Raw genomic sequence first — 21,795 nt, forward strand, 5'->3', positions numbered from 1 at the left:
CTCTGGAAACTGATGAGCTTTCAGACGACTTTACTCGCGGTGGATTCTGAAGAAATTAGTCATCACATCCACAAAGTTATGATCTGTGATGCGATTTATTGAATTACTGCCACTCGGTGAACAAATCAGTGGAGATAACTTTTGCTACTTTGAGTTTCAATTTATCTCTAAACGAACGAAATGAAATAAAAATGTCAGTGAGGACTTTGAACGCCTCGTCTTCACAGACGCTCCACCATTACATCTGCTGCTGAGCGACCTCTGCAGCCATTTTACGTCCATTTAGGACAATAAAAAGTCACTAAAGATTAAAAGTTCAGTGTCTGAGCTCATTTTATTTCATCAATTCTTTTTATGTTGTTTTTACTTTTGTTGATGTTTGTGACTGTGTTGTGTGTGTGTGTGAAACTCTACCTTGTCTCTGATGTGAGCGAGTGATGCCGGGCCGTGTTCCGGGTCCGAGCCGCCGCTCTCAGCCCGGTTCCTGTCTTCAGCCGGACTCTCTTTGCTCTTCAGCACCAGCGACGTCATGTCGATGATCTCCATCACAAAGTCGTGAACGCTCTCCTCTTTGCTCTCGTCTGTGCTGCGTGGATCATGGGCAGAGGAGGAGGAGGAGGAGGAGGAGGAGTGGAGGTGGGCGGGGCAGGAGGCGTGACAGCCTCTCTGTTTCTTAGGACGCGGGGATGTTTCTTTGTCTCGGACCTCCCTCTTCGTCTCCTCCGTCACAAACGACGAGAATTTGAATTTCTCCTGAATGGTGATGGCCTTCCTCCCGCCGCCCTCCGACCTGCCGTTGTGCAAGGCATCACGGGGTCTGCAGTCGTCGACAGGTGAGAGGGAGGGGGGCGAGGGGAGGGCAGAGCTGTGGCAAGGCAGCTCTCCCTGCAGCTGTCCCACCAAAGACGAAGCACGTGTGGGTGGAAAAGGGAAGACCTCCCTGGTCGGGGAGGACAGAAGCTGCTTGGCCGAGTTTGGCTCTGGTTTCAAAGCCTCACCTCCTCTCACCTCCTGACCTGACTCTCCTTTCTTAGCAAACACGTACGATTCCCTCTGCGACTCTCCTTTCTTGGTGAACACGCTGGACTCTTCTCGGAGGAGCTCGTCGTCCTCGTCTTTCCCTCTCAGACAGATCTGGTCCACGTTCCCGTTCTCCACGTCGTCCACAAACTGGCTCATGTAGCGTCTGTTCCTCCTGTTCTCCTCCTCCTCTCCTTCACCTCCTCTCTTTGTTTTTTTGCTCTCTCTCTCTTTGGGGGAGCGGTTGAGGAAACAGTTGTGCTGCTTGTTCCCGGAGGAGCAGGTGAAGGTGGAGGTCAGGTGGGTTCCACACTGGAGCTCGTCGCGCAGACCCAACTCAGTTTTAGAGGAGGTGCGAGGGGTTCGGATCCAGCTCTGCAGCTCGCTCCGAATGTCCTCCAGTCCCAGTACGTAGGAGCCCTCCATCTCGTCCTCGTCGTCCTCGTCGCCTGAGGAGACGCCGCTCAGCCTCTCCTCGTCCTCGTCGTCCTCTCCGTCCCGCACGCCGAGCTCCTCCTCAGTGAGCGTGAGCGTGGAGGAGGACAGGAGGTCGCTGTCGTCCTCGTCTTCGTCCGTGCATGCCGACACGTTCACCACCATGCTCAGGCTCGCCGCGTCGGCTTCCTCCATCCCGTGACCTGCTTGGCTGTTTCCATGACAACGTTTCCCGTGACAGCCTGAGTTTGCGTTGGCCGGCGCGGCGGGGTCCAGGAGCTGACGACATCCGGCCAAATCCTCGGAGGCCAGAGACGAGTCCTCGGTGCTGCTCAGCTCTGTGAGCGACGCCGTCGCTGAGCTCTCGTTGATCAGCGATGGCGGGCCTCTCCGCGAACATCCTGAAATCCCGTAAAGCGGCACGTGACGACCGCCGAGCGACGGAGAGGCGGGGATTGGGCGGCTGCTGCGAAGCGTCATGTCAGAAACGCTGCGGGTCATCTGTGGCGTCAGAGGACTCTGGATGTTCTCCAGACGTTTGAGAAGATCCAGAGTCCTGCGACTAAGTTCCCCGGACGACGCTTCACCGTGAACATTTTCTGCGATCTCCTCCTTGTTCGCCTGTTCAGCTCCGCCCTGCGTGGCGTCTAGCTCGGCGAGGCTGGACATACTGCTGCGACACGGAGCCAGGCAGCTCTCCAGCGACGCGCTGCGCTGCAACACGACGTCTTTGGAGGGAAACAGCTCCACGCCGGGCGCCAGCAGAGACTCCAGAGACGAACTCTGCGATAAACCCGGAGTGGATGCTCGGCGGCTCGGAGCCGGAGTCTCCAGACTGTCCTGACCTCCTGTGATGTCACTGCGAGACGCAAACACCTCAGAGGAACCGACACAAACTCCTCCCACCTCAAAGTCAGAGTCAGAGTCGGCCGGCGTCAGGATGCCACGCCCGTCGATGAGTATCTCCACGGCCTCTCCTCCTCTCCTGTGCCTCCTCCTCTTCTCCTCCTCTCTGTTCCTCCTGTTTTCGTCCCTCCTCCATCCTCTCTCCTTCTTGTCCCCCTCGCTCCTCACACAGTCCTCGTCCTTTTGCTCTCCCTGGAGTTCGGAGGTCGTCGCCGGCGTCTCCGTGTCTCCCGTGTCGCTCACGATCCCGCTCTCGCACTCAGAGCGGCGGCTGGTCGCAGACTGGCCACTGCCCCTGCCGCCTCCCCTCTCGCTCTCTCCGCCCACGTGTCCAAACATCTCGTCTCCTCCTCGAGCGTTGGACGTCAAACCTCCCAGGAGGTCTGGGAGCGATTCAATGGAGGAGAAGGAGGAGTCTTTGCTCAGACTCTTCAGCAGGAGGCGCTGTTTCTGTTTTCCTGCTTTGGTTTTGTGTAGAGAAGAAGAAGAGAGAGGAAACTGCGGTTGATGGTACAACTCCACACGATGAAGGCTGTAAACCTGGTAGATGTGATTGTTGTTTGGAACATCAGTTTCTGTTGAAGACCCTCTTGGACTAGGACCACCGGTTCCACTCTGGTTGGATGTGACACTGACTGGAGGCAGACCTGGTTCTGTGGGGAGATCAGGTTCTGGGACTTCTTGTGGCTCCGCCTCAGTGATCGTCATATCGGTTTCGTCCCATTCCCAGAAGTCGTCCAGCGCCGGTGCCGCGGGACCGGCTGGGACTGGGCTGATGTGGTGGAGGTCCACGAGACCTGGTTCAAGAAAGTTCCCGGGAACCTGAAGAAGGAGAAGAAGGAGAAGAAGGAGTATTTAAAAACAAGTAAGAGAGAGAGTAAAACAAACCTGTGATAACTCGTCATCATCAGAATTGTTTATTTTCAATGCAAACATTTATCATCTTATTGTTACTTTGTCTTCATGTTCATTATCATATTAGTGACATTTTTTCATTCGTTATTTGTCATATTTTGCTTTAAACACAAGCGTCTTCTCTTCACCATCGTGGATCTGTACTTCATTTTATAATGTTCTGCACCAAAGCCCATAGAGAAAGTCAGTGATTTTAACATCACACACACACACACACACACACACACTGCTGCCTCCATCACTAACTTCAAATGTCTGATTTTGTCACTTCGGCTTTTGAAAATCTTTGTTCGGGTTGACCTCAGTGACACAAAGTGACCACAGGAGGCAGCAGAGGACCAGCAGCTCCTGTGTCAGCTAAAATCAGTGTTTTTCTCTATGGGCTTTGGTGTGGGAGAGTGAGTGTTTCACAAACTTCAGTTTCTGTAGAAATGTGAACATCTTCAGAATGTTTATTCCTCAGAGTGACGTTAATAAAGAAAGGAAGTTTTTCTTTGTGCGACAAATGTCTTATTTGCTCGTAGGTTGTTATTTATCCCCGATGCAAAAAGACACGCGGCCCCGACTCTGTTTGAGAGACACACACTGACAGAAACATGTTCTGTGATCATTTAAGGAAGAAAAAAGAGGAGTGGAATCACCCCCTCCCTCCCTCCCTCCCTCCCAAAGCAATTGCTCATAAATCTCAACACAAATTATTCCGCTCTGGAACAAAGCGATGAATAATTCAGAGAGGACTTCTGAGAGGAAGAGCACGGAGCTGAAAACCCCAAAGTAAATACGTAATCAGAATCCTTCAGAACGCCGCGCTGTCTGAAAATATGCTTAGACACCGGAATTCTTCTCTTCCACAGACATAATTATACAAATTGCTCCGCGTCTCATTAACAAGAGAGGGGGGTAATTCGTATTAGCCATTCATAGCCTATTAATCTAATAAACTAGTTGGCTTTCTCTCTCTTTCTCTGTGTGTGTGTGTGTAATGAATTTATATTAGATTTGTGTTTATTCCCCTCGTGCTGATAAGGGAGATGCTTGTAAAAACTGAATTGGGTTTTGCTGCTGCAGACATGTAACACACACACACACACACACACACACACACACACACTGGAGCACTGAGAGTCCATCAATCAGCTTAATCCAATCAAAATGCAGCGATTTGATGACCTGTGAAAAACCCAGTGTATCATTTATATGTGTAATTCGTCTTGTTTGTGTAATTTTGGAACAGTTTGTGGGTGAACGCTGGCTGTTTTTATGCAAACAAAGCAGAGACAGAGAGGCTTCAGCACTTTCAGACGACGAGGTGTTCGTCAAACAGCCGCCGTCGTTTCCCCGCTCAGATTCCTACAGCAGATACTGCTGTTGGTCCACATGTTCCTGACATGTTTCACACATGTTCCTGACATGTTTCACACATGTTCCTGACATGTTTCACACATGTTCCTGACATGTTTCACACATTTTCCTCGTGTAACGCTCCAATTTCTTGTCAGGATGTCACAGCGTAGCCCCGCCCCCATTTCCCCGCCCCCTGCTGCTGAGAACAAGAAAAAAATCAGTGATTTTAACATCACACACACACACACACACAGGAGTTGTTGATCCATCACTAAGTTCAAATGTCTTATTTTGTCATTCTGCATTCAAATTAACTTCAGTGACACAAAGTGACCACACGAGGCAGCAGTAGACCAGCAGCTCCTGTGTCCCCGCGAGCTAAAATCAGTGATTTTCTCTATGGGCTTTGGTGTGGGAGAGTGAGTGGTTTATAAAAGTCTGTCTCACAGTGAGATAAAGACGTGAACATGGTCTTAAAGATATCATAGACTTAAACAGACCCAGATATTTTTAGTTGACTTCTTTTTGTCCTTGAAACTGAAGAAGAGAAGAGTTAAAATAAGCAATGCAATAAAATCAGTGTTCAAAATAAAAAAAAATTATTAATTTGTTCCTAGTGGCAGAAAATGTCACCTTCCCAAAAAGCGCTGTAAAAATGTTATATATTCATATTGTTTTCCACTTTAAATGAGTCAATCTTTTAAAACTTCTTCAGCCTAAAATACACTTATCAAATAGTAATAATATTTTTGGAAATTTTAACCCTTTAAAGGCCAGTATGTTCACACAACTGTGTTTTAAAAAAAAAACTGACTCGTTTCTACGGAAGAGTTCAAATAAACTGAGTCAAGAGAGTGTGTTTGTGTGTGTGTGTGTGTGTGTGTGTTTGGGCTGAAACGGAAACTTTTTTTTTCCTATTAGCTCTGGTTTGACTGCTCCCATTTGTTAGCATAGCATCTGAAGGCCCAAGGAGAGCACAGCTATCTCACAGCATCTGGGTGATTATTCATGTGGCTGAGCTGCTGTTTCTGTTGCTGCTGCTGCTGCTGCTGCTGCTGCTGCTACAGTCTCTGCTGCTGCTGCTGCTGCTGCTGCTGCTGCTGCCTCTTCTGTACCTGTATCTGTCGTCAGCGCGCTCAGGGAACCCGGCGTCACAAACCAACACGAGCTGGCAGATAAATCACGTCTCCATGCAGAGTGGAGCAGCAGACAGAAAAGCTTTGAATGTAATTACAAACGCTGAAAGGAAACCTGTGTGAGTGTGTGTGTGTGTGTGTGTGTGTGAGTGTGTGTGTGCGCGCTGCTCTGAAATATTCCCCGACGATCCAGAGGAAAGTGGAGGAGAACGCGGCTTCTATAAACTACAGCGGTACATTCAGCTCACACGTCAGGCTGGATATTAAGAGCTGCTGCTGCTGCTGCTGCTGCTGCTGAACCACAGCCACGTTTGTACCAAAGAATCAATGAGCTTCTGGACAAACAGCTGTTATCAATATTTATATTTAAGTCATTATAATCCTATGTAGAGTTGTCACGATACCAAAATGAGTAACCACGATACTATAGCAGACAACGTATCACGGTTCCGGGTAGTATATATATATTATATATAATCATTCAGTTTGCACATTAACTAATACAAATAATCAACTTAGGCTAACAAATCCACTGTCTTTTTAAAAAATCTATTTGACAATAATGCTTCTTTTCCAACATAATAAACCATAGAGAACAAAACACAATAAACAGGAAGTGATTCCCTGTGAAAACTACATGTTAATGTGCTTTATACTTTGACATCCTTTAACTCTTCATTCCTCAGCCTAGTATAGTAGGAACCGTCACGATCTGGCACCGCGGGGTACTGTGGGTACTGTGGGTTCTGTGGGTACTGTGGGTACTGTGGGTACTGTGGGTACTGTGGGTACCGTGGGTACTGTGGGTTCTGTGGTACTGTATGGGTACTGTGGGTACTGTGGGTTCTGTAGGTACTGTGGGTACTGTTGGTACTGTGGGTTCTGTGGATTCTGTGAACTGTGGGTACTGTGGGTACTGTGGGTTCTGTGGGTACTGTGGGTGCTGTGGGTACTGTGGGTTCTGGGTACTGTGGGTACTACTGTGGGTTCTGTGGATTCTGTGGGTACTGTGGGTACTGTGGGTACTGTGGGTACTGTGGGTACCGTGCAACTCTAATCCTATGACTATTTTATGATTGTGGACGTCAGATCAACTCGCAGTTATGTTCTCAGGTTCACTGATGAATCGTTACACTGATCAAACCTAGATATGATGACGTTCTCTAATGTCTTGTTTTTGTCCACAAACACAAAATGATTTCTTTGTTTTATGGAGCAAAAGAAAACAGGAATTATTCACATTTAAGAAGCTGAAAAATCACAGAAAATGCTTCTAATCGTTTTAAAATATAGTCATTTATAAATAATCGATTATTTGTGGTAGTTCTAGTCTCAAAATAAGGAAATAATCAATAACATGACGTTGATTTTCAGTCCTCGTCGTTTCATTAGCAGACTATTTTCCCCATGAATTGATCGGTCGTTTGATTCAGAAAAGTAGAAATAAAATAAACAGTCATTCTGAATTCAACCGTGACACAGCAGAAAGTGCAGGAAAGTGCTGAGTCATGGTCTGAGCGGCTGCTGTCACTGAAAAATAAAAAAGTGAGTCAGAGTGATTCTATCTGCAGTAATGTGATTACAGTGAGTCACACACACACACACACACACACAGTATAACACGCTCATGTTGTTTTCATACCTGCAGAAACAAATGATAACAAACAACAGGCACACAGAGAGCGTGTGTGTGTGTGTGTGTGTGTGAGAGGACAATCGTTTTATCACTCAGCAGAAGTGTTTTTCTATAAACTAAACCACCCAGATCTATGCCCCTCTATTTCTCTCTCTCTTTCTCTTTATTCCTCTCTCATCTCCAGTAGAAGTGAAATTACTCTCCAGCCAGGCAGCGAGGTCAGAGAGTCTGGCCTCTGTTATTTGTCTTCTCCTCCTCTACAATATATATATGTGTGTGTGTGTGTGTGTGTGTGTGTGTGTGAATGTACAGCCCAGGCAGAGAGAGAGAGAGAGAGAGAGAGAGAGAGAGCGAAGATTTCTATTATCAGGGTATTAAATTCACGGATGAGCCTTTAAATCTTTCTTCTTTGTTCATGTGATGATTTTTGTTGCATTAGTCCTTTAAAGGGTCATGTTTTTGTGATAAAGGTGACGTTGTCATGGCGACTCTTCAAAAATCTCTATTATACATTGGTATTTGTGATGATTCCCTCGATTATTATTTCATATTAACGCACACATTTATGTATGAAGTACAAACACTTTGTTTCTGTACTTCATACATAAATGTGTGTTGTATTATTTGTTATCATTAAACACTTACAAAAGAAAGAGAAATGGACTCAAAACGTCAAATATTAACAGTAATAAAGATTTCAATAACTGACGGTTTAGATAAATAAAAAATAAAAATAACTTCATTAAAAAAAGAAGAGATAAATGTAACGTGTGTGTGTGTGTTTTTAATTGTTGTTTGCTGTGATAAAAATGTGCTGAGATGCCATGTGATGATGATGATGATGATGATGATGACATCATCACTTTCTGCTTCACTCCACTCCACAGGAAACTAAGTTTCCCCTCCCCCTCACCCTCTCACCCTCAGGCTCTTAACACGTCACGATCCATCAGTTAATGTAGTTTCTGAAGAAGAAGACGAAGAAGAAGAGTGTGTGAACGTCAGCGTCGCCGTCCTGTGTGTGTGTGTGTGAGTGTTGGTCTATAACAGTGTTTTATGCTCATCCATATGTGTGTGTGTGTGTGTGTGTGTGTGTGTGTGTGTGTGTGTGAGTGTACACAGAACCATATTCATCACTATTAAGAATCCACGGAGCTGCAGCTCTGTGCTTTCACGTTACATCAACTGAATGAAGCACTCACCTCTGTGTGTGTGTGTGTGTGTGTGTGTGTGTCTCAGACGTTGAACGTGACACATTTTTCTAATAAGCACCAGTGTTGTAGCGTTGTACTTTGTTACATTGTTACTGATATGTGTGCTTTACTGTGTACTTATATACTTATATAGTCACAGTAACTTGTACACAGTCACAGTATGGGGACAAAAATCAAGTCCCAATAATGTTTGAAAGTTAGTCTGAGTTTAGGATTAGGATTAGGCCAGTACTAATGATGGTTAAGATTAGAGTAAATCCTCGGGAAATGAATGTCAGTCAATGTGATGTCCTCTCATGGAAACCTGTGTATGTGTGTGTGTGTGTGTGCGTGCATGTGTGTGTGTGTGCGTGTGTGTGTGTGTGTGTGTGTGCATGTGTGTGTGGTGTGTATGTGTGTGTGTGCATGTGTGTGTGTGTGTGCGCGTGTGTGGTGGGCAGCATGGTGTGTATGTGTGTGTGTGTGCATGTGTGGGTATGCATGTGTGTGGTGTGTGCATGCATGTGCATGTGTGTGTGTGTGTGTGTGTGCATGTGCATGTGCATGTGCATGTGCATGTGCATGTGTGTGCGTGTGTGTGTTGAGGAATCTAATCTCCTCCTGATCAAACCTGACTGACTTTGTGTTGATGTTTATTTTCAGCCTCGTCTCGTAAAAAAACCAAAACAGAGCGGCTTCAATTACGGCGCCATCTGTCTTTCACGGCGGATCTTAGCATCAAATCAAACACGGCGACACGCTCGGCAAGTGTGACGGCGGCGCGTGTCAGCTGACGGCCCCGCGGTGCGCGGCTGAGTGACGGCCGTGCACAGGAAGTGTCAGGCGGCTCTAACCTGCTGCTCTCCCAGCTCCCTCTTCAGTCGGTTCTGCCACTGCAGCGCCTGCATCACGATCGCCTCCCACCTCCGCTCCAGGTTGATTGACAGCAGCTGCAGGGCCTCCCGGTGCTGCTCCGCCTCAGGGCCCACCTCCGCCATGGGGCCCGACTGTTCCCGGATCGTGGGGATGGGGAGTTAAGTTTGATCAGAATTAAATGCAAAATGGTCGATTAATCATATAATTAAAGCTGCGGTAGGCAAGATCAATGAAGGGAGAGAGAGAGAGAAAGAGAGAGGGAGGGAGGGAGAGAGAGAGAGAGAGAGAGAGAGAGAAAGAGAGAGAGCGCATTGATTGTTTTAATCTCATCTCCTCTAGGTGAAATACTAATGTCCTCCATCCTAAACTCCTCCCACCAGACAAACACGTTTAAAACAACACACAAATGAATCCCTTCATCTCTGAATAGATAGATAGATGTTCAAGTCAAAAACTGTGAATTGTATTACGGTGTTCCACAAGGTTCAATTCTAGGTCCCACACTTTTTCATTTCTAGTTTAAAGTCTATTCATTTTTATTTTTTTGGTGGTTTCTTTGCAGTGTAGGCAGTTGGTACCAATCATGGAATGACCACCGTTAGCGACTGAAGGAGTGTGTGTATGTGGGGCTGCTTAGTAAAACAGCCAGTAGGAGGCGCCCTCACTCTTATTGATTGGTCAAAATCATAAAAACAGAGCGATTATTTATGATCACAGGTTTTTACTGATCAGTAACGACAAACATGTGTTGCCTACCCCAGCTTTAGTGTCTCAGTCCAGTGAGGTAGTGTTTTTTTTACCCACCTGGCTTTGCTGCAGCAGCTTCTGGCAGAGCTTCAGGACGGAGGAAACTCCTCGACGTCGAGCTCGCACTTCTGCACACAGAGACTGAAAGAAACACGACAACAGTGTGAACAACAGTGTCCTAAAATCATCACTGAAATAACAACACTGAGGTGACATCGACATGTTATTGGACAAGGAGTGATATTAACAAAAGACTCAGCTGATACAAAATCTGCATCACTGTCTGTAAACCACTCACTCTCCCACACCAAACCCAAAATGGCGGGGACACAGGAGCTGCTGGTCTACTGCTGCCTCGTGTGGTCACTTTGTGTCACTGATTTTAATCAGAATGAAGAATTTCTAAAGTCAAATTGTCAAAATCAAACATTAGAACTTTCGTGATGGAGGCAGCAGTGGATCAACAACTCCTGTGTGTGTGTGTGTGTGTGTGTGTGCGATGTTAAAATCACTGATTTTCTCTGTGGACTTTGGTGTGGGAGAGCGAGTGTCAGGCTGGTTCTCAGCAGCAGGGGGCGCTCACAGCACCTCATCAGTCAGTACCTCATACTTTCAGACACCAGTGGGAGACATGAGAGTGTTGCGTGTTTGTGTGTCAAAACACAGATGTTTTGACAGGAAGCAGTGAAGCGTCACATGACCAACACACTTGACTGTTAATCTCTCCCTCATCTTTTATCATAAAAACACTGCCCAAGTTTGTTCTTATTCATTTATTCCGGCACTCTCAGTTGACTTGAGTTAAATTGTGGCGGTGGCGAGCGTCTCATTAGCATAAAGTGAGTCTGAGCTCACAGATCCTCCGTTCATCAGCAGCAACATCAGTGACAACAGCTGATTCTGCTCCTGTCTAACACATGCAAAACACAAAGACACAGCACGACTGGCAGAGCCCATTATAAACCTCTATATGCTGATGAGCTGCACACGCAAAGGTCAGCCTCTGTGTGTGTGTGTTGGAATGTTTACATATGCATGTGTGTGTGTGTGTGTCTGTCTCTCTCTCTCTCTGTGTGTCTCTGTGTTTGTGTCTCTCTCCCTCTGGGTGTGTGCGTGTGTGTGACAGAGGACAGCGTCCTCACTCCTCTGTGGTGGCGTCCAAACACGTCCAAGCCCCAAACTATTTATGTTAATCCTGCGAGCTCGCCGAAAAGCACTTCCTTTACATTTTCTTTACATTTTTCCAATAAATATTTAACACTATTACAATGGAATGGGACTTTCTCTGTCTCTCTCTCTAACTTCTCTCACACACACACACACACACACACACACTCGTCTCCCTCTGTCTTTCATCTCGTCTCGCTCGCTCTCTTCAGTTTAGCATATTTGTGGCGCGTCTTGTTGTCTAAACAGGAGATGGAGATGCAGAATACAGCAGACAGGATCAAGAGGACAAGCCCCGCTCAGTGTGTGTGTCTGTGTGTGTCTGTGTGCAGATGAATTTATTCCACACAGGAGGAGGAGGAGGTGTGTATTACACTGAGAGCTCAGACTCTAAACAACAACAAAACGACTGAGTGATTCTGTCTGTGTGCGACAAACAAGTGCAGCAGACACACACACACACACACACACGCACACGCACACACACACACACGAGTTTAACTTCACTGAATCTCAAAGTCTGACTCCGATTTCCTCGTCGCACACAGGTCCAAACACACCGCCGTGCAATTGTGTCAAAAAAGGACTCCCAAACACTGGGTCCAGGCCCACGGATGGGTCACTGGAGACAAAATGAATTTGGCAGAACTTTGCCAACATTTGAGTTGAGATTTATGTGAATAGGTTTTTCTAAAAAGTTTTAATTCATTAAATAAACAGTGTATCAGGGTTTATGTTGTGATTTGGTTCATGATGGTAAATGTTGTCAATACACTGTGATGGTTTGGTTTACTTGTGAAGAAGGCAAAGATGTATGTTTGAAGCTCATAAAAATAAAAAATATGTATATATGTTTATACATATATATATACATAAATATACATATATACATATTCTGTCTTTATGTCGGATTTTCCCAACATGATACTTCAAATAAAGTGCATCATTTCTACATGTGATCACTTTTCATCACTAATGCAGTCCCTCTTATCTCTGACTTACCCTGAACTTTAGTGTTGGATGTGTTTGTAAATGTGTATAACCATAAATCACTAAATGAACATGAGTGTATAAACTTACAGACTGAGGTTTGGAGGAGCTTCACTTTTTCCTCCCAGAGTTTATTTTTAGTCAGAGAGGAGAAACGGAGAATCCTAAGTCTCTATTGTTTCTGCACCGCTGGTTTTTATGCACTGATCCCTCTGTGTGTGTGTGTGTGTGTGTGTGTGTCTGCGGCTGGTTGAGCCTGGCTGGGCTGGTATTGACTCAGAAGGCTCTACAGACACAGTCGGACAAATATTTGCAGAAAAGCTTTTCTTCCCAAACACATGGAAAGTGTTGGAGCGGCTGCAGAGACAAAGTAAAGTGAGCTACTGTAAGGTCAGAGCGGAGGAACAGAGGAGCAGACAGAGACAAGATTAAAGAGAAAAAGAGGAAGAAAGAAAGAAACGGACAAAGACCACAGACAGGAAATGAAAAAATTGACCTGTGACGACGCTGAGTCAGCAGAATTTGAAAGCTCTGATCCATGTAGAACTTACTCAGAACATGTCAGTGTTTGGATCTGCAGCCAGAGGACACATGGACAGGGAGTCATGGTTTGAAGGGTAGAGGCGCCCATGAGCAAGAACCAAGTCCCACACAGGGATTAATGAAGGAGAAGAAAGACACATGCTTTACACTCCAGTTTTCACCCATTCACACGTCTTTCACTCACTTATTCACACGCTGCAACATGGGCTTCAGTGTCTTTGCTCAAGGACACATGTAGACGAGCAGAGCCAGGAATTGAACCCTTCCAACCCCAACCTTCCAGATGAAAGCCATCATGGCTCAATCCTCCATCTTTTACTTCAGATTATAATGAAAAGAGTCTTTCAATTACTCAAGGAGCACTCACAGGTTCTTTATACACTCAGCACCTCATTCTCTCCTTCTTCTTCTTCTTCTTCTTCTTCTCTGTCACTGGAGACCAACAAAAACAAGCTGACCATGTGTGTGTGTGTGTGTGTGTGTGTGTGTGTGTTCAAGGTCGAGCGACAGGAAGGACAAATGTGAAGAAGCAGTGAATTTATCTCTTCATTTTCTCTCCAGGTTTTCCTGTCACTCAAGCCTCTTCCAGTGAGTGGGACTGAATCAGGATAAACAAAGAAAAACAAGAGGATCTGCTCTTCCCTTCCTCTAATTCCCTCTTCACCTCTATCTCTCTCTCTTTTCTTAAGTCTCCTTCTCCTTAAAAACAAAATCCTCTTAACTCTCCTCCACCTCCTCATCTCCACAATCTAATTACAGAGACCTGCTGTGAAGAGAGAGAGGGAGAGAGGGAGAGAGGGAGAGAGGGGGAAGGATGGAAGGAAATGACGGAAGAGAGACGAGGTGGTTTGTCTTCAGCTACAGTTTTATTTTCAAACTCAAATGACCTGGAGACAAATGAGCATCTAAAGGGGGCGGGGCTGAGTGTTTGACTAAAATTATAACTAATAAATATTAGTCAATGTCACTTCGCTATCCAGACGTTAATTAAATAAAACTAAAGTTGATGTGAAAAACAAACAACCGACACTTTCGTCAACAGATACAAACACGGATGGAGAGAACCAATCAGAGGTGGGGCTGATCTACACCAATCAGAAGAGAGGAACAATAGTGAGAGATCCAATCAGACTGATCTCTTTGTGAGGTACGAGGAGGAGACACGCGTTCAACATCGTTCAACGTTTTCCACGCATGAAAAACCTGTGTTCTGACCCCGTTAAAAACCTAATAAAGAGGGATCTCTGACGTCATCAGTGGGCGGAGTCTACTGAGTGGGAACATAATCATGTGATAACAAAATCACATTCATACGTCAAAAGAAGTGACAAGTGACTTTCACGTCACAGTTTGTTCACAGAGACGAGGGCGGAGAACGCTCATTAAAATTAAAGAAATGAAAACACTTTTTTATTTTCTGCTTCTTTAATTAAGCTTTAAATAACCGTGTAACGTTTACGATCAATTTTAAAAAGTAATCAGACGTAAGAACAGAGGGGTTTATGAGGTTTAACTGAGTTTTATTTGTCTTTTATTTGACCTTTACATAAACAAACTGGATTCAATTATTATTATTATTATTATTATTAATAAATAAATGATGTTTTTAACTCAAGTCTTTTAGTGACCTGGTGAAAATGAACGTCTGAAAGTGTTTCAGTGAATGGGTGGAGGAAATTGGAAGTGGGAGGGGCTAAAAACTTGATTGATTGTCACCTGGAGCCAAAGTTTAAGTTAAACGTACATGAACCAGACGTGGTGCACGTGTTCATATAAAACGTCGAGACCTGAAAGACAAATGAGAGGAAGGACGGCGAGGGAGGAGGAAACGAGAGGACGTGAATGTTCACGGTGACCCGGTGGATATTTCAATCAATTACCATTTATTAGAAATCTCTGATTAATTCTATTTGTTGATTAAGTCAATTAAAACCACAAGCACTCGTTATCACACGACGAGCCTAATGAATTCCTGTTGACAGTTTACACACACACACACACACACACGCCTGTGCCTACAGCTACACTAACTCCTCTCTCACCTTCCTCCCTCCCTCCATCTTCTCTCTCTCGTTTGTCTCACCCTCTCTCTCTCGGCCCACAGTTGTGGAGCACTTCCTGCCGCAGAGGTTTGTTGACAGAAGTCTCTTCTACAGTGAGTTCCTTTTCTCTGAGAAATCCTTCACTTTTCTACAACCTTGTCCTCTAAAGTCAAGGCCTGGGATTCCCACACTGGGATCTGGAGACACGTCCAGGGTCCTTCACTCAGACTCCAGGTCCGATGAAACAAGGCTGCACACTAAACCCACAACCTCCTCCTCCTCCTCGTCCTCCTCCTCATCGTCCTAAGAGTCTTGTTAGAGAGTGAAACTTTTTTGGGGAACAAGTAAAGTACGAGGAGAAGGGAGAAGCAGAGTGAAGTGAGAGGATGATCCAGGACCACACCTGTGCTTAGATGATGCTATTTAAACCTTTTCTTTTAACCAGGATGAATGAATGAATGAAGCTGCTTAGAAGCGGCAACAGTTAAATCATGAACCTGAAGAGATTTTACTTCTCACAAAATCCTATAAGGATTTCCTCTAATGTTGGGGTTTTTCCTCAGAGATCCATGTGCACCAAAAAAACTCTACGGCAGTTTAAGTCTACAAAGAACGTCTTTATCTCACTGTTTTTCAGACTTTTCCAACAGGAGACGGAAGTTTGTAAACCACTCACTCTCCCACACCAAAGCCCATAGAGAAAATCAGTGATTTTAATATCTCACACACACACACACACACAGGAGTTGTTGATCCACTGCTGCCTCCATCACTGGTTTTCTCTATGGGCTTTGGTGTGGGAGAGTGAGTGGTTTACATCATGCTGAACCAGGCTACAAACAGACACACACGTCGTCCCTCTGTCCCTAAAAAAAACCCAGTAAACAAATGAGTCAATCCCACACATCATTGCAGTTGTTTGTTGTTGATGTGAGTCAGAGCTTGTTTCACTCATTCCCACGGTAACACAACAAATACAAAAACACTCACATGTTGTTTAGTCATTTCAACATTCCACACTGCTCACACTGTCTACCCATAATGCCCCTCTTCTCTTTAAATGTCTTAAGTGTCCCCCTCTCTCTCACCTCTCTCCGCTAATAGGAACCAATTAGCAGCCATTGTCCACTCTCCCAGTAAAAGAGCATTATGGGAATTCCCTCTACTTCACACCTTTCCTTTTATAAACAGGCGCCCAATTAGACGCCTAAAGGACAAAGAGACAGAGGACAAGTGGAGGCCTCGAGGGACAGAGGGACGAGGTGTGTGTGTGTGTGTGACGTCCAAGGGTTTCAAACTAAAACAAAAGCTGTTCAAATGTTGTTTTGAACAGGAAAAAAACAGGTGTCATGTCTTATATAAAAGATGATGCTCGTCAAACTTCTGTCATTGTATGTTGTATAATTGTTGAGTGTGCTGTGAGCGCCCCCTACCCAGAGAACCTACCTACAACAGACACACACTCTCAGTGTAATAAAATCTACGATATCTAGAGAACATGTTTCACGTCTTTATCTCACTGTGAGACAGACTTTTCCAACAGGAAAGTGAAGTTTGTAAATCACTCACTCTCCCACACCAAAGCCCACAGAGAAAATCAGTGATTTTAGCTGCAGGGACACAGGAGCTGCTGGTCTGCTGCTGCTGCCTCGTGTGGTCACTTGTGTCACTGAGGTCAATCCAGGAGAAGGATTGCTGAAGCTGAAGTGACAAAATCAGACATTTGAACTTAGTGATGGAGGCAGCAGTGTGTGTGTGTGTGTGTGTGTGTGTGTGTGTGATGTTAAAATCAGTGATTATCTCTGTGGGCTTTGGTGTGGGAGAGTGAGTGGTTTTTAAAAGTCTGTCTCACAGTGAGTTAAAGACGTGAACATGTTCTTAAGATATCGTAGATTTTATTGGCTGAGTGTTATATTTATTTTACCATTTTTGTTTTTTGAACAAAACAAATAATTGAGTAAATTATAAAAAAAAGGGATTTAAAGACTTAAAATGAAAACTCCATTAAAAGACAAGCGTCCTCGTCACAGTGGGTTCCTCTTAAGCTCTCTGCTGTTCAAATATTCAGCAGCAGTAAACAAATATCGAGGATATATGAAGTTATTGTGAGTGAAAGCATTTACTGTTGCGGCTAATGCAGCGCGGCAAAGACGCCGCGGACGCTTAAAACGCTGCCATCAATAAAACTCCATCTCCCTCTGTCCGTCGGCGTCTCTCTGCACATTCGTCTTTTCAACCCTTTCTATCATCCGTCATCTTCATCCACTGCTCCTCCTCCTCACCTCACACGCCGTTCTCGCCCTCTCACCGCCTCCTCAGCTTTTTCCCCGCCCTCATCACTCTCTCACTCCGCTCTTCATTTATCACCTCGTCTCTGTCCCTTCTTTTATCTCTGCGTGTTACTGCAGACGACACCGCTCCTGTCCTCTGTCTCCGCGACGTCTCCGCGAGAACGGGTTCAGTTTCTAAAATCAGAAATCGTCGCCGCAGAAATGAAAGTTAAACTCCCCCGACTAACACGCAACGTTCAAAGAACGTTAGCCCATGGTTCTCCTGAGGTTTGTTTACAACCAAACCAAAAAAATAACATTTAGAGAACATTCCCTCAGGGTTAGGGAGGAGCCTAATGTTCCCTCAGAGTTAGGGAGGAGCCTAACGTTCCCTCAGAATTAGGGAGGAGCCTAACGTTCCCTCAGAATTAGGGAGGAGCCTAACGTTCCCTCAGGGTAAGGGGGGGATCCTAACATTCCCTCAGGGTTAGGGAGGAGCCTAAAGGGGGGGGGATCCTAACATTCCCTCAGGGTTAGGGAGGAGCCTAACGTTCTCAGGGTTAAGGAGGAACCAAAAACTGAACCATTCTCCTGTAGTTTCCACACGTTGTTCACAATAGTGGTTACGGAGAAGTTCTGGGAACCAACAGAGAACGTTCTCTGTGTTCTCTGGGTTACCGTAGTGACAGGAATACAGCGCAGAGCTCTATTTCTTGGTAGTGTTTGAATTTTCGCAGTAATGAGAAGAACACATGACAGAAGAAGAAGAGAAACAGGATGTGACAGGACATTCTTATTTCTTCTTCAGATCATTTAAACGTTTTCTCTTTTCTTCCCTCACCTCTCCTGGCCTCTCCTCCTCTCCTCTCCTCATCGCCTCTCCCTCTCTCTCTCTGAGATTTGATTCTTCATTCTCACTTTTTTCCCTCCTTCAGCAGATGAAAGAGACAAGTGTTTTCTTCTTCTCCCGAGCAGATGAAGATAAAAGCTCCCCATCTGCCGTGTTGATGCTGTTGCCGTGGAAACCTCTCACCTGTTTACTCGCCTGCGAGCCTTAACGAGCGACCCTTAACGAGAAAACACCTCTTCAAAAAACACACGCACACACGTGTGGTGTGTTGCTGGATCTTTAATCCTCATCATGAAGCAGGTATCGATGTCTGAGCCTTGCCGCCAGAGAGATGACGAGGGGGCGGGGCCATAAACGGCAGGGAGGCGGGCGGTGATGTCACTCACACACACACACACTCAGCGAGAGTCCTCAGCTCTCCCGAGTGCATTTTCTGCCTATTAGTCAGGAGCTCTTATTTTGAAAGTCTGTTTTATTCTTCAAAGACATTCACAGTCTGTTGCTCCACAAAAGTCAATAATTATAACGACAGGTGATTTTTTCTGAGCTCACAAATCAATTAAAGAACTGCGGAGAGAGGTGGGCGGGGTCACGCGCAGGTGTGTGTGTGTGTGTGTCAGGGGACTGACCGAAAGAAGGGGGAGGGGTCATGTGTTACAGAGTGATGACGAGGGCTGGAGGGCAAAGAGCAGGAATGAAGGGATGAGGAGGTAGAGGGGGAGGAGGGGTAACAAACAGTGGGGGGGAGGCGAGCTCATCTACCTTTAACAGCAGGAGAGAGAGAGAGAGGGAGAGAGAGAGAGAAAGAGAGAGAGGGAGAGGACAGTCAGAAAAAAGGAGGGAAATAAAAAACCAAAAAGGAATGAGGATTGTCCGCTTCAGGACCAGTAGTCCTCATGGAGACCAAAACCTGGTCCTGATGAGGAACACTTTGTGTGTGTGTGTGTGTCATTGACATCACTAAAGTGATATTAAAACATTCAATATTACCACTCACTCTCCCACACCAAAGCGTGGTCACTTTGTGTCACTGACGTCAAACTGAACGCAGGATTTACAAAATAAGACATTTGAACTTAGTGACGGAGGCAGCAGTGGATCAACAACTCCTGTGTGTGTGATGTTAAAATCACTGATTCTCTCTGTGGGCTTTGGTGTGGGAGAGTGAGTGGTTTACAAAGTAACATAAGGTTATATTTTTAGGTTTAAAGTTAGGGTACAACAAACAAACATGTCTTTGATTTGTTAAAAGGATGGTGATGAGATTTAGCTCAGAGAATAAGACGCATGAAAAACCAGAGACAGAGTTTAACCTTCCAGAGGGAGACGTTAGAGTGTGTGTGTGTGTGTGTGTGTGTGTGTCGGGCTCATTCCATTAAAACTCTGTGTGTCAGGCCCCCACAGCGTCTCCACTACAATAGAGAGTCATCAGAGGCCCGGGGCCTGCTGCAGGAAGGTTTGGCCCACGTCGTATCTTTAAAGAACGCTAATTCAATTAAGAGCAGGCAGGTGGAGGAGGAGGAGGAGGAGGAGGAGGAGGTGTGAGAGAGGACAGAGCAGACAGATTATAAGCTGTAAAATGTAGATTTTTATATATGATCACAGCATATCTTATTGTCTTTTATTTCTTTTATTATGAACGTGTTTATTTTTTTTGCATTTGTTGTCTCCTGCGGTGGTTCCAAAACACCGGGTTGGGACCCACAGCTGGGTTGCAGCAGATGCGTTTTGTGTCCACAATTTGAACGAGGAACCAAAGTAACAGTGACGATGATGATGATGAAGTTGGCAGATTAGAACGACGTGATTTTGGGATTTAGATGAAAAAAAAATTGCCTAAAAAGTAAAATTATGAACCTTTGAATGAGCGTGTGTGTGTGTGTGTCCCCTCTGTTGACCCATGCTGCTTTCTCATCCAGTCTTACAGTAATAAGCTGCAGCACAGAAATCGAAGCCATTTACGAGTCCAAACGCCAAAAACAGACAAATGATGGCTGAAATGGAGTCGACTTCTCTTAAAATGGAGTCCCCCCCCCTCACCATTTAGCCTCCCTCTCTCCCCCTCTCTCTCTCCATACAAATAGCTGCTATCAATATTTCCAATCTTCATTTCTCCAGAAGCTCACAGCCTCTTTCTGCCAGAAATCAATGGCTTCCCACTGAGAGCAGTGACAAGGATCAAAAGTACGAGCTGCTCGACTCACTTTCTTCAGATAAACTCTGCTTTCTACACACTTTCATCATTTAGAGAGACTCTCTCTCTGCGCGCGTGTGCGTGTGTGTGTGTGTGTGTGTTCATTGACTTATCGAGTTAATAACCGCAGAAGCTTCAACTACACAAACAAAGCCAAACATCTCACATGTGGGACGCTGCCATCTTGAGCTCGCCTGGTGTCCATTTTGCTGTTTTTTTTCCCCTCGTTAACCTCACCCCCCCACCCCCACAGGCTGACCAATCAGGAGTCAGGAGTCAGCTGTCAATCGTGACGTCTCAGCCTGTCGGAGCACGAGCGATGGTCACAGGCGAGTTCCCGTTTATATTATATTATATTATATTTAAAGATGAAATGAACCAAAGACAATTAGATAAACAAAGTTAATAAAAGTGGTGCGGTGTCTTAATAATCAATAATTGTGACTATTATTGTTGTTAGATTCTCTTACAGTCTGGAAAAGTCTTCTTAAAAACAATCGTTAAACTTTAAACTGTGTCTTAATTAATATGTGTGTGTGTGTGTGTGTGTGTGTGAGACTCATTTACATATTTCTTAAAATCAGTGTGTGTGTGTGTGTGTGTTCATCAGTGTTAATGCATGAATACATAAATGAATGCACTTTAACGTGTATGTATTTCTACACTGTGTGTGTGTGGGTGTCAGTCACACGGCGGGGCTAGGCTAATCAGCGCAGCTAGCTGTTCACGGTGTGATGTAAGACGCTGATTAATATCCTGATAGCGTCCCGTGGCTTTTAAGGCTAACTGCTGTTTCCTCCATACATCCACGCTGCAGCGCTGCTTTCATGAGGCCTCATTAAGACGATGTATGACTATACTTAGCAGCGACACACACACACACACACACACAGTGTTAATTGTTGATTGGCCAAATCTTTGTCACTTACAGAACAAGAGTTAGAGGAAAGTTTAGTGACTGTGAATTCTTTAAATATCAGCGTCCAATAAAACGTCAAGTGTTTAACCTTTAACCATCGCGGTTGTCTGTGTTTGTCTCTGTGTCTCTGTGTGTGTCTGTGTGTCTCTGACAGAGATAACACACCTTTGTGTGTCCTGCTGTCCATGGTGCTGAAGTGGATACAGACCTTGAGCCTAAGTGAACAGTTCTTGTCTTTTGTGTAAGTACACGACACAAAAGCAAAGAGCACAGACACAAAAAGACATGTTTTGAAGAGTCAGTCAGCAGAAGACAGTTCAACACAGTGTGTACATGAAGATGACTGTGTGTCTTTAGATGACAGACGTTCAGGATCAGTCACCTTTAACAAAACTTTAGCATAAATACACGACCTCTGCTGCTGTTGAGATTATTTTACACCTACTTAACCGACGTGTCTTAGTTTGGCTGCAGCTGTGAACGTGTCGGTGTGACAGCAGACACGACAGTTCCCACCTGCTCGTCATCTGCTCGTCATCTGCTCGTACACAGCCTTTGACAGCATTGTGTCACAAACAGTCACTAACTAGCCTCAGTCTATGGTTGATACAA

General features: G+C 45.2%; 1 protein-coding gene across 3 annotated transcripts in view; it reads right to left on the reverse strand.

Moving 5' to 3' along the window:
* The window catches only part of akap6 (A kinase (PRKA) anchor protein 6), a 134,056-nt gene that overhangs the window by 7,261 nt on the left and 105,000 nt on the right, over positions 1–21,795 (reverse strand). For all 3 annotated transcript variants that reach the window (XM_044046748.1, XM_044046746.1, XM_044046747.1), the window contains exons 18-20: positions 10,266–10,349; positions 9,440–9,592; positions 415–3,183 (exon numbers count right to left, since the gene is read on the reverse strand). In XM_044046748.1, the coding sequence (XP_043902683.1) occupies positions 415–3,183; positions 9,440–9,592; positions 10,266–10,349 (3,006 nt within the window). The remainder of the gene's footprint in view (positions 1–414; positions 3,184–9,439; positions 9,593–10,265; positions 10,350–21,795) is intronic.

This window comes from Solea senegalensis, linkage group LG16 (assembly GCF_019176455.1).
Source record: "Solea senegalensis isolate Sse05_10M linkage group LG16, IFAPA_SoseM_1, whole genome shotgun sequence".
Taxonomy (NCBI): Eukaryota; Metazoa; Chordata; class Actinopteri; order Pleuronectiformes; family Soleidae; genus Solea; species Solea senegalensis.